Source organism: Leptodactylus fuscus, chromosome 2 (genome assembly GCF_031893055.1).
Source record: "Leptodactylus fuscus isolate aLepFus1 chromosome 2, aLepFus1.hap2, whole genome shotgun sequence".
Taxonomy (NCBI): Eukaryota; Metazoa; Chordata; class Amphibia; order Anura; family Leptodactylidae; genus Leptodactylus; species Leptodactylus fuscus.
In genome coordinates, this window is record NC_134266.1 from 285,478,831 (window position 1) to 285,492,135 (window position 13,305).

The 13,305-nt window shown below is 52.3% G+C and overlaps 2 protein-coding genes across 2 annotated transcripts in view; one reads left to right on the plus strand and one right to left on the minus strand.

The window, feature by feature from the left end:
- Window positions 1–5,843, minus strand: part of LOC142193524 (olfactory receptor 52E8-like) — a 24,317-nt gene extending 18,474 nt beyond the window's left edge. The window contains exon 1 of the mRNA XM_075262497.1: window positions 5,779–5,843. Coding sequence (XP_075118598.1) covers window positions 5,779–5,843 — 65 coding nt within the window. The remainder of the gene's footprint in view (window positions 1–5,778) is intronic.
- LOC142194239 (stromal interaction molecule 1-like) overlaps window positions 1–10,695 on the plus strand; it is a 308,297-nt gene extending 297,602 nt beyond the window's left edge. The window contains exon 4 of the mRNA XM_075263254.1: window positions 10,649–10,695. Within this exon, the coding sequence (XP_075119355.1) occupies window positions 10,649–10,695 (47 nt within the window). The remainder of the gene's footprint in view (window positions 1–10,648) is intronic.
- Window positions 10,696–13,305: the final 2,610 nt, after the last annotated feature.

Sequence of the window (13,305 nt, forward strand, 5' to 3'; positions counted from 1 at the left end):
TTCTGAGGAGCAGTCTGTGTAACAGAGGGGGGTCTGGGGAGCAGTCTGTGTAACAGAGGGGGGTCTGAGGGAGCAGTCTGTGTAACAGAGGGGGGCTGGGGAGCAGTCTGTGTAACAGAGGGGGGTCTGAGGAGCAGTCTGTGTAACAGAGGGGGGTTTGGGGAGCAGTCTGTGTAACAGAGGGGGGTCTGGGGAGCAGTCTGTGTAACAGAGGGGGGTCTGAGGAGCAGTCTGTGTAACAGAGGGGGGTCTGGGGAGCAGTCTGTGTAACAGAGGGGGGGTCTGGGGAGCAGTCTGTGTAACAGAGGGGGGTCTGGGGAGCAGTCTGTGTAACAGAGGGGGGTCTGAGGAGCAGTCTGTGTAACAGAGGGAAGGGGGGCTGGGGAGCAGTCTGTGTAACAGAGGGGGGGCTGGGGAGCAGTCTGTGTAACAGAGGGGGGGGTCTGGGGAGCAGTCTGTGTAACAGAGGGGGGTCTGGGGAGCAGTCTGTGTAACAGAGGGGGGGGTCTGGGGAGCAGTCTGTGTAACAGAGGGGGGTCTGAGGAGCAGTCTGTGTAACAGAGGGGGGGTCTGGGGAGCAGTCTGTGTAATAGAGGGGGGTCTGAGGAGCAGTCTGTGTAACAGAGGGGGGTCTGGGGAGCAGTCTGTGTAACAGAGGGGGGGTCTGGGGAGCAGTCTGTGTAACAATGGGGGGTCTGGGGAGCAGTCTGTGTAACAGAGGGGGGTCTGAGGAGCAGTCTGTGTAACAGAGGGGGGGCTGGGGAGCAGTCTGTGTAATAGAGGGGGGTCTGAAGGGAGCAGTCTGTGTAACAGAGGGGGGTCTGGGGAGCAGTCTGTGTAACAATGGGGGGTCTGGGGAGCAGTCTGTGTAACAGAGGGGGGTCTGGGGAGCAGTCTGTGTAACAATGGGGGGTCTGGGGAGCAGTCTGTGTAACAGAGGGGGGGTCTGGGGAGCAGTCTGTGTAACAGAGGGGGTCTGAGGAGCAGTCTGTGTAACAGAGGGGGGGGGGCTGGGGAGCAGTCTGTGTAACAGAGGGGGGTCTGAGGAGCAGTCTGTGTAACAGAGGGGGGGGGGGGCTGGGGAGCAGTCTGTGTAACAGAGGGGGGTCTGAGGAGCAGTCTGTGTAACAGAGGGGGGTCTGGGGAGCAGTCTGTGTAACAGAGGGGGGTCTGGGGAGCAGTCTGTGTAACAGAGGGGGGGCTGGGGAGCAGTCTATGTAACAGAGGGGGGTCTGGGGAGCAGTCTGTGTAACAGAGGGGGGTCTGAGGAGCAGTCTGTGTAACAGAGGGGGGGTCTGGGGAGCAGTCTGTGTAACAGAGGGGGGTCTGGGGAGCAGTCTGTGTAACAGAGGGGGGTCTGAGGAGCAGTCTGTGTAACAGAGGGGGGTCTGGGGAGCAGTCTGTGTAACAGAGGGGGGGGCTGGGGAGCAGTCTGTGTAACAGAGGGGGGGCTGGGGAGCAGTCTGTGTAACAGAGGGGGGGTCTGAGGAGCAGTCTGTGTAACAGAGGGGGGGCTGGGGAGCAGTCTGTGTAACAGAGGGGGGTCTGGGGAGCAGTCTGTGTAACAGAGGGGGGTCTGGGGAGCAGTCTGTGTAACAGAGGGGGGTCTGGGAGCAGTCTGTGTAACAATGGGGGGTCTGGGGAGCAGTCTGTGTAACAGAGGGGGGTCTGGGGAGCAGTCTGTGTAACAGAGGGGGGTCTGAGGAGCAGTCTGTGTAACAGAGGGGGGGTCTGGGGAGCAGTCTGTGTAACAATGGGGGGTCTGGGTAGCAGTCTGTGTAACAGAGGGGGTCTGAGGAGCAGTCTGTGTAACAGAGGGGGGTCTGGGAGCAGTCTGTGTAACAGAGGGGGGGGGGGTCTGGGGAGCAGTCTGTGTAACAGAGGGGGGGCTGGGGAGCAGTCTGTGTAACAGAGGGGGGTCTGAGGAGCAGTCTGTGTAACAGAGGGGGGGGGCTGGGGAGCAGTCTGTGTAACAGAGGGGGGGCTGGGGAGCAGTCTGTGTAACAGAGGGGGGTCTGGGGAGCAGTCTGTGTAACAGAGGGGGGGTCTGGGGAGCAGTCTGTGTAACAGAGGGGGGTCTGGGGAGCAGTCTGTGTAACAGAGGGGGGTCTGGGGAGCAGTCTGTGTAACAGAGGGGGGGCTGGGGAGCAGTCTGTGTAACAGAGGGGGTCTGGGTGAAGAGCAGTCTGTGTAACAATGGGGGGTCTGGGGAGCAGTCTGTGTAACAGAGGGGGGTCTGGGGAGCAGTCTGTGTAACAGAGGGGGTCTGAGGAGCAGTCTGTGTAACAGAGGGGGGGCTGGGGAGCAGTCTGTGTAACAGAGGGGGGGTCTGAGGAGCAGTCTGTGTAACAGAGGGGGGGGGCTGGGGAGCAGTCTGTGTAACAGAGGGGGGTCTGAGGAGCAGTCTGTGTAACAGAGGGGGGTCTGGGGAGCAGTCTGTGTAACAGAGGGGGGTCTGGGGAGCAGTCTGTGTAACAGAGGGGGGTCTGGGGAGCAGTCTGTGTAACAGAGGGGGGGCTGGGGGAGCAGTCTGTGTAACAGAGGGGGGTCTGGGGAGCAGTCTGTGTAACAGAGGGGGGTCTGAGGAGCAGTCTGTGTAACAGAGGGGGGTCTGGGGAGCAGTCTGTGTAACAGAGGGGGGTCTGGGGAGCAGTCTGTGTAACAGAGGGGGGGTCTGAGGAGCAGTCTGTGTAACAGAGGGGGGTCTGGGGAGCAGTCTGTGTAACAGAGGGGGGGGGGCTGGGGAGCAGTCTGTGTAACAGAGGGGGGGCTGGGGAGCAGTCTGTGTAACAGAGGGGGGTCTTGAGGAGCAGTCTGTGTAACAGAGGGGGGGGGCTGGGGAGCAGTCTGTGTAACAGAGGGGGGGTCTGGAGAGCAGTCTGTGTAACAGAGGGGGGTCTGAGGAGCAGTCTGTGTAACAGAGGGGGGTCTGAGGAGCAGTCTGTGTAACGGGAGGGCTGGGGAGCAGTCTGTGTAACGGGAGGGCTGGGGAGCAGTCTGTGTAACAGAGGGGGGTCTGGGGAGCAGTCTGTGTAACAGAGGGGGGTCTGGGGAGCAGTCTGTGTAACAGTGGGGGGTCTGGGGAGCAGTCTGTGTAACAGAGGGGGGTCTGGGGAGCAGTCTGTGTAACAGAGGGGGGTCTGGGGAGCAGTCTGTGTAACAGAGGGGGGTCTGAGGAGCAGTCTGTGTAACAGAGGGGGGGGGGGGCTGGGGAGCAGTCTGTGTAACAGAGGGGGGTCTGAGGAGCAGTCTGTGTAACAGAGGGGGGTCTGGGGAGCAGTCTGTGTAACAGAGGGGGGTCTGGGGAGCAGTCTGTGTAACAGAGGGGGGGCTGGGGAGCAGTCTATGTAACAGAGGGGGGTCTGGGGAGCAGTCTGTGTAACAGAGGGGGGTCTGAGGAGCAGTCTGTGTAACAGAGGGGGGTCTGGGGAGCAGTCTGTGTAACAGAGGGGGGTCTGGGGAGCAGTCTGTGTAACAGAGGGGGGTCTGAGGAGCAGTCTGTGTAACAGAGGGGGGTCTGGGGAGCAGTCTGTGTAACAGAGGGGGGGGCTGGGGAGCAGTCTGTGTAACAGAAGGGGGGCTGGGGAGCAGTCTGTGTAACAGAGGGGGGTCTGAGGAGCAGTCTGTGTAACAGAGGGGGGGGCTGGGGAGCAGTCTGTGTAACAGAGGGGGGTCTGGGGAGCAGTCTGTGTAACAGAGGGGGGTCTGGGGAGCAGTCTGTGTAACAGAGGGGGGTCTGGGGAGCAGTCTGTGTAACAATGGGGGGTCTGGGGAGCAGTCTGTGTAACAGAGGGGGGTCTGGGAGCAGTCTGTGTAACAGAGGGGGTCTGAGGAGCAGTCTGTGTAACAGAGGGGGGTCTGGGGAGCAGTCTGTGTAACAATGGGGGGTCTGGGTAGCAGTCTGTGTAACAGAGGGGGTCTGAGGAGCAGTCTGTGTAACAGAGGGGGGTCTGGGGAGCAGTCTGTGTAACAGAGGGGGGGGGGTCTTGGGAGCAGTCTGTGTAACAGAGGGGGGGCTGGGGAGCAGTCTGTGTAACAGAGGGGGGTCTGAGGAGCAGTCTGTGTAACAGAGGGGGGGGGCTGGGGAGCAGTCTGTGTAACAGAGGGGGGGCTGGGGAGCAGTCTGTGTAACAGAGGGGGGGTCTGGGGAGCAGTCTGTGTAACAGAGGGGGGTCTGGGGAGCAGTCTGTGTAACAGAGGGGGGTCTGGGGAGCAGTCTGTGTAACAGAGGGGGGTCTGGGGAGCAGTCTGTGTAACAGAGGGGGGGCTGGGGAGCAGTCTGTGTAACAGAGGGGGGTCTGGGGAGCAGTCTGTGTAACAATGGGGGGTCTGGGGAGCAGTCTGTGTAACAGAGGGGGGTCTGGGGAGCAGTCTGTGTAACAGAGGGGGTCTGAGGAGCAGTCTGTGTAACAGAGGGGGGGCTGGGGAGCAGTCTGTGTAACAGAGGGGGGGTCTGAGGAGCAGTCTGTGTAACAGAGGGGGGGGGCTGGGGAGCAGTCTGTGTAACAGAGGGGGGTCTGAGGAGCAGTCTGTGTAACAGAGGGGGGTCTGGGGAGCAGTCTGTGTAACAGAGGGGGGTCTGAGGAGCAGTCTGTGTAACAGAGGGGGGTCTGGGGAGCAGTCTGTGTAACAGAGGGGGGGGGGCTGGGGAGCAGTCTGTGTAACAGAGGGGGGGCTGGGGAGCAGTCTGTGTAACAGAGGGGGGTCTGAGGAGCAGTCTGTGTAACAGAGGGGGGGCTGGGGAGCAGTCTGTGTAACAGAGGGGGGGCTGGGGAGCAGTCTGTGTAACAGAGGGGGGTCTGAGGAGCAGTCTGTGTAACAGAGGGGGGTCTGAGGAGCAGTCTGTGTAACGGGAGGGCTGGGGAGCAGTCTGTGTAACAGAGGGGGGTCTGGGGAGCAGTCTGTGTAACAGAGGGGGGTCTGGGGAGCAGTCTGTGTAACAGTGGGGGGTCTGGGGGAGCAGTCTGTGTAACAGAGGGGGGTCTGGGGAGCAGTCTGTGTAACAGAGGGGGTCTGAGGAGCAGTCTGTGTAACAGAGGGGGGGTCTGGGGAGCAGTCTGTGTAACAATGGGGGGTCTGGGTAGCAGTCTGTGTAACAGAGGGGGTCTGAGGAGCAGTCTGTGTAACAGAGGGGGGTCTGGGGGAGCAGTCTGTGTAACAATGGGGGGTCTGGGGAGCAGTCTGTGTAACAGAGGGGGGTCTGGGGAGCAGTCTGTGTAACAATGGGGGGTCTGGGGAGCAGTCTGTGTAACAATGTGGGGTCTGGGGAGCAGTCTGTGTAACAATGGGGGGTCTGGGGAGCAGTCTGTGTAACAATGGGGGGTCTGGGGAGCAGTCTGTGTAACAATGTGGGGTCTGGGGAGCAGTCTGTGTAACAGAGGGGGGTCTGGGGAGCAGTCTGTGTAACAGAGGGGGGTCTGGGGAGCAGTCTGTGTAACAGACCACCCATGAACAATTATTATACTCTGGAGTAGTTTCAGACCCCAGAGTATAATAATCAGAGACCCAGAGGGGGATAAAAACATAAAAAACACTGTCACTTGGGCAACATGGTGGCTCAGTGGTTAGCACTGCAGCCTTGCAGCACTGGAGTCCTGGGTTTGAATCCTGCAGGAGCAACATCTGCAAGGAGTTTGTATGTTCTCCCTGTGTTTGTGTGGATTTCCTCCCGTTCTACAAAGACATATTGATAGGCAGAAAAAAATGTGCATTGTGATCTCTGTATGCCCATATGTCACATTCTACATTTAAAAAAAAAAAAAAAACGCTGTCACTTACCTCCCCTGCACTCTGGCGCACTCCCCGCTGATTTTGACCATCACAAATGTTGGTACAGCAGACATCACATGAGTCAGGCCTGCGTCACAATGAATAATGATACAGGCCCGGCCCACGTAACGTCTGTGAAGTCACCAAACAGGCCCAAAGCCTGCTGGAGGGTAGGAGAGGTAAGTAACAGTGTTTTTTATGTTCCCTCACCTCTCCTGGATCATTATACTCTGAGGTATTAAAAGACGCCCGAGTATAATGATAGTGGTGTTTGTGGGATTCGTGGCCCGTGGCCTTACTTACCGATTCTGCTCACAGCTGCTACTGAATCCACAGAAGGGGAAGCGAAAGTGAAAGAGGGATCAATGGGATCAATCTGTTAAACAGAGGGTGTCATGGCGAGCAGTCTGCGTGAGAAGGAGGCCAGGGGAGCGGTCTGCGTGAGAAGGAGTCCGGGGAGCGGTCTGTGTGAGAAAGAGTCCGGGGGAGCAGTCTGTGTGAGAAGGAGTCCGGGGAGCAGTCTGTGTGAGAAGGAGTCCGGGGGAGCGGTCTGTGTGAGATGGAGGCCAGGGAGCGGTCTTGTGGACCCAAAATCTTCAGGTATCATGATGACTTGTTTTTGGCACCCAGTGCCAGAGGCAGCAAAACAACCCCAAACCTCTCTGGCCCTCCCCCATATGTGACTTTCGGGGCCGTGTTTGTTTCTTTGCTTTTGCCTCTTTCCAATCTCAGTAAGCCGTTGAATAATGAGCTCTGTCTTGGGCTCCTCTGTCCACAGGAGATTTTCCGGAAGGATTTTGGCTTCCTCCCATACATTTTGGCTTTTTTTCTGTCTGTGTGCCAGCAGTGTGGTCCTCCTGGGTCTCCTGACAGATAGTTGGTACAGACACTGATGTCCCCTGAGCCCGCTGGACAGCTTGGATGTCTCTGGCACTTGATTGGGGCTGCTCATCCACCATCCAGACTGTCCTGTGTTACAACCTTCCACCATCTATTTCCAGCCAAGTTGTCTCACTGCAAAGATTCAACTTCTCTCCTTTGTATCTGGTTTCAGGTGTGATTTTTATATTGCCCACACCTGTTACTTGCCGCCGTTGAGTCTAATCCAACATCACAACAAGGGATAGAAGTGGGATTTTGTGTACACTAAAATGTAACTTTTAATTGTTTATTTAAAAAGTTTCAGTTGTATCCAATACATAAAATAAAGTACGTTCCTGCAAGCATGTGTGATTTGTCTTTTCTGCACACACTTTCAGCAATTTAACCATCAGTATTGTGGTATCGATGGCTAAACTAGATCCCTTTAACACCCAACTTCGAGTATCAAACGTATCAGCACATTCATATATCATCCACTCAGCACTCCACTTGACTTATAGTAGCTTGGGAGGGGGAATGGCATTGCTATACTCAAGTTTGGGCTAATCTCGGGCAGTTGGGGCATTCAGCTATTTATCCTGCAAGCTGCAATCACCTCAAGACTTAAACACACATGCCAGAAAGATCGCTATTTTGAGCGTGTTTGGAAAACCTGACGCGTTACAAGAGTACTTTATACTGTGTGTGAACCACAAGAGAGAATTTTGCTGTATGGGGGGCACTTGAGGAATTCAATTCTATGGGGGTCACCGGGGGCATGGTACCATATGTAGCCACTAAGGGACGGGGTGGGATTGGATGTGATCATCTGAGTGTTGGGTCATATGCTTGGATTACATCCTGCACATTAGAGGTGATCCACGTCCTAAACATCGGGTAGAGGCAGATCACAAGCAGTGCAGGATGAAGGTCTCCTCCTCTTCCTCCTCCTCCTCCATGCTGGACACCTGAAAAAGATTCAAGATCCTAGAAAATCTGCAATAATCTCCATTAGCCACAAGATGGTGACAAGTCCTCACATAAACAGGCAGATCCGCAGCAGCCTCATGATCTGAGGCCAGAGCTGAGTGACACAGGGGTCATCGTATCCTGACTACTACAATGGTCCTGGACGCAGTAATCGTATCGGCCCCATTATACTACAGGGACCCCAATAACAGGATAGAACCCCGGTATTGGGGTGAACACGTATGCTGAGGTTTGTGTGTAAGGAGACCAAAGAATATGTGGCCACCATCAAAATATTCAGTGTGAAACATATACAGTAATAGAAAGGGTTTGCTGCGGGGACTCGGGGCTCCTCCAACACTCCGATGACTGTACTGATAGGGACTGTAGATTGTGAGCCCTATAGGGGGCAGTGAGTGACAATATCTGTAAAGCGCTGCGGAATAGGATGGCGATATATAAGTAAGCAGAATAAATACGTAACTAAGGCGCAGATTCTTCTCCTGCCGTCCGAACATGTGCGAATAGAACTGAAAGTGAAACGATTATACTCAGGGATCTCCTCGCACCCCCGAGAGGTGGAGGCCCAGGAGAGATGACAAAAACAAAAAAACATCATGTCACTTGGCCAATCACAGGCCTCAGCGGTGACCCCGGGCGTGTGATGTCACCAAAGACATCACTAAGTGGGCGGAGAGAACGCCCCAAAGGAGGAGGAGGCAGCGGTAGTGGGAGGTCAGTACACATGTTTATATTATTCTGTCCCCTCTCCTGGATCTCCTCCTACTATACATTGGGGTCTGACGAGTATAATAATATAATAATTTACCATCTCGCCGCCGCCACTTTAGTCCACTTGAGTTCTCGGCGTTATATCTGCTATCACTGTGATGGTTTCTTCTTCTGTTGGTCCCAGGTTGAGGGGTCACCTGGTCTCCATGAAATAGCTGAGCCCGTGTCCTACTGGTGGAAATCATCAGACAAAGACTAACAATAGTCCACATATCTTTGCATCTTCTTAGTGACCTATTTCGTGGCTTTCTTTATATTCTTGGCTCCTGTTGATGGACCGTTGGGCTGATCCTCTACCTGCTCTAGTATTAGACTTGGGCTCCAGCTCCATAAGGGGTGAAAGTGTGAAATTGCCATAGACAAGCCCTTGTAACAAGTCTATTGGGACTCATGGACGACTGTGTAGACCATCTATAGTCCTTCATCTCTTACCCTACCATTAGAGTGGCAGCCACATACGGAGCCCAATTGTCCTCATTCATAGGGTCCATCTTTGTTTTTTGTTTTTTAATTTTGTGTGCAGGACTTTTTCATTTGGTAAATTTTGAAAATTTTCATTTGGTGGACACTGTGACAGGTCTCTGAGACAGACATGACTGTAGCCTTAGCCGTGCTACACTGTTTCCGTAGGTCCCTTTCCCCTCTATGGGACAGTGTAGCCATGCTCGGCCGGTCCTAGAGGTTCTGACTAGAGATGAGCAAGTAGTTGAATACTCAATATTCAATATTTGTTTTGAGTAGCCCCGCAATATTCAACTACGCAAATCGAATATGCTCGTTTCAGGGGTAGGCAACATTCAATCCAACTGAACTTACCAAGTCCACGAGTGAGGGTCGGGCTGGATTCTCCGAGAAGTCTTCTCTGTGCAGCTTCCCCGCGGCATCTTCCGGCTCTGAATTCACTCTGCCAGGCATCGGGCCTGGGCAGAGACGACTGCGCATGCCCGCACTACAAGAAAATGGCCGCTTACAGTCAAAGCGGCCATTTTCTTGTAGTGCGGACATGCGCAGTCGGCTCTGCCCAGACCCGATGCCTGGCAGAGTGAATTCAGAGCTGGAAGATGCCGCGGGGAAGCTGCACAGAGAAGACTTCTAAAGGTAGGAGAAGAACCAGCATTGATTGGCTGACTGTATAGCATTCGGCCAATCAACGCTGGTTCTGCATCAAATTTTTCCATTCGACTAGCGAGTGGTACTCGATCGAGTATTTTGAATACCTTAGTATTCGATTGAATACCTTACTACTCGCTCATCTCTAGTTCTGACCATAGCGGTCTAGAGACTATGGATGAGGATAAGTTATTGGCAATGACTTGGGAGATGGGAGCAGCCATTTAAGGAAAAGCTGGGTTTTGTTGAAAATGTTACTGTGATTTTTTGAGTCAGCACCAGGAGTGGATTATAAGAAAGGAGAAAAATTGGCAACAAAAAATGTGGTTTTTGCAGTTTTTTCCTCTCCAGCCTTATAGAATGTAACGTAATGAGAAAATGTAAGATTGATGTATCGGAGAGAACGAGGAGGCTCCCAAAAAGATCAAGACAGACACGAGAAGCTTCTCTCTTCGGGACAAGGAGCAGAGATTTATCTACATCTTATGATTCATGAGCGCCCAAAGGAGGAGGTGGTGGGAGGTGAGTATGAATGTTTTTATTATTTTTGTCCCCTCTCTTTGAGGTATATCTGGTTGTAGAGATTTGGCCATTAGTTCTGATTAGAACAATAACACCGATCTTACCCATTCACTTCCATTTCAAAATTCAGCTTGACCGGGACAAGTTCATCCCACAGTCTCATAAGATTCAAAAGAAAAAATTGGCAATTTTTGGCTTTTTAAATTTTTATTTTAGAAGAACCTTCTCACCCGCTCTCTGATTTGCTTAGTTCTTATCCCATATACCAGAAGGTTCAGCAGAGGAGGTACAAGGAGATAGACATTAGCCAGGAGGATGTGAGTATGATGAGGAACGTTTGTCCCAAATCTGTGGACTAAGGATGAGCAGAGGATTGGAGTATAAAAACATAAGATAGCACTGACATGGGAAACGCAGGTACTGAAGGCCTTGAGACGAGCCTCAGCCGTCAACCTGAGAAGAGCCTGAAGGATCATCACATAAGACGTTACAATGAGCACAGAGTCCATCACCAGCACCATGAACCCTACGGCCATGCCAAGGTGGTCATTGAAGGAGACATCGGCACAGGCCAACCTCACCACCGCCATATGCTCACAATACGAGTGCAGGATAAAATTGCTGCTGTATAACTGGAACCTTCTCAGTAATAGTGGCAATGGAAGAATATAAAATAGCCCCCGCACAATGGCTAATGCCCCACTTCTAATGATAACACTGGTGGTCACCGTGACTGAATATCTAAGAGGGTTACAGATAGCTACGTAGCGATCATACGCCATGGCCAGAAAGATTCCAGATTCAATGGTGGAGAAGGCATGCACACATAACATCTGGAGAAGACATTCATGGAACAATATTCTGTTATACTGGAACCAGAAGATGCCAAGAAGCTTGGGCATGGTGGTATTAGCTAAGGTAAGGTCTACGAAAGCAAGGACTGTGAAATAGATGTACATGGGCTGGTGGAGGCTCGACTCCATGACAATGATCAGTACAAAGATATAGTTCCCCAAGATGGCTGACAGGTATATTGAGAAGAACGGGATGGAGATCCAGATGTGTAGGTCCTCGATGCCTGGGATCCCATCAAAACGAAAAACGGTGGTTGGAAACAGGAATTATTGGGAGATTCCATAGTAGACTGTAAACTATGGGAACGTTTCTTCTGAACCTTGTAATACCGAAAATAGAGGTGACAAATCATTAAGTCATGGAGATAATGGACAATCATCCAAGGTCAAAACTGGTCTCCATCGCAGCAATGTTCCACTTTACCTTCACAATTGTGTCCCATGGACCACCAGGAACTTTATGAAGCCAAGAAGAGGATAACTGATGTTGAGGGGTCTGAAGATGAACGAGAGCAAGGTTTATAGTCATCGGCCAGCCAAGACTCAGATTATATGGAGAAACATTTGATGATCAATTTCAAAAAGTTGACTTTTCATGTAGAATTGATTTTTTCTTCTGTTGTTTCTATTGAGACAAATTACTTTATCCTTACATTAACTGAGAAATATTATAGTAGCTCCACTGACCGGCTCCCCAAAATTACCGATCTACGTCTGGGTTGTGTGGTCTCTGTCCAGAAGCAGCACTAGTAAGATACTGGAAGCTTTATACGAGGTCTGGGAGCGAAGGATGTGGCCTGGGAGACGGAGATGAGCTCCCCTGATTCTACACTCACATTTATGTCCCAATAGTCAGAAGCCGGAGAGCAAACGAGCAGTGGTCTAACTAAAGGACTATTGTGTACAATACTGTGCGGAAGGTGTGAAATGCTGCAAAGTATATACAGTATGAAGCATCTATAGCAAAAAACAATGGTTTTATAGAAAAAGTATCCCAGAAATTAGGGAGGGAGAATGGCTTGTTCTGGTGAAGTTGGGGGTGGGAAATGGTCCAGTGTGGAGAAGCTGGAGTTTTTTTTTTTTATAATAGTCTGTTACCTGCTGGAGTAATCTATTTACTGCAGCACCGGGTGCTGCCTGAGTATGGTGAGGAGCTGCATCCTCGACAGTCCACCTTTTAACAGTAGTGAAGCCAGAAATTGCCGGCTTCACTACTGTTCCCAAGCAGGGGCTGCCTGCTGTCTGGGCCCCTGCCTCCCGATACTTGCAAAATGACAGTGGGCCAGAGAAACTTCTATCTCCTGCCTGCTGTCCCCAAGCCCTGATACTTTGTGCTGGCATCTATCCTAGTAGGTTCCAGGACCTGTGTCATAACATCATCATAGGTCCTTTAACCTACTAAAATAGAATCAGAGTCTTGTGTGGGCGGAGCTATCTGGATTGTACAGGTCAGTGTACAATGGGGGAATGGGTTGCAGGCTGCGTATGAGCAAAAGAGGGAATGCAGGTGCAGACTGTGGGTGAGCAAAAGTGAGGTGGAATGGGGGGTTCCCCGCTCCACATCACCCTCTTGCGCACACACAACTTGCACCCCCATTCCACTTTCTTGCTTGCACCCCCATTTCCCCTCTTGCTCATACACACCCTGCACCCCACATCACCCTCATGTTCACATACAACCTGCATGCCCACATAACCCTCTTGGCAGGGTAGGAATGGCGGAACTTGTCAAAAGCCCCACCATTCCTCGTTACACCACTGCAGTGGACTATGACAGCTAAAGTAATGTATTGTCCCCTGCCCATAATTTATGATCTTCATATTGAGGGGGCATGCTCTTTTCTTGAGATGGACATTTACAAGGAGAGGTCGACGTAGCCATCAAGTAGGGACAACTTTCCTCAAGAAATAATGGTGGCTAGGTAATCTCCATGGAGACAGTGCGCTGTCCTCAGTTGGAGATATGGAGTGAATTTCACTAAGTGGCACAGCAGTAACTGGACTGGGGGCAAATTGTGTGGAGGAGAAGGATAATGTGACGTTCTAGGCGTGGAATGGATGTGACCTACCAACAAAGACAATCATGAGGAGAAGAAATAGATTGGTCTCACTCACTTGGTGCCAGAGATAGTTCCATTCTTCAAAGTTATCTGGTGACACCATGTCATGTGGGTACGGAGAGACCTCGTTCCTACACGTGTGCCCACATGCCCATGGACAATTATCTGCTTGCAGATCTTTTACATTGCCAGTGATTTGTCATTTGGTAATAAACAAAAAATAACTCCCATAAAGGAGAAGACCACATGTAGAGACAAGTCTGCCAGAGTCACCACCATCCAAGCTTGTCTTCGATCTACCAAGAGGCAGGTCTTTTGGATGTTGCGGCTGCACGTCAGGTGGAACTAATGCAGTTGCCACCACTCTC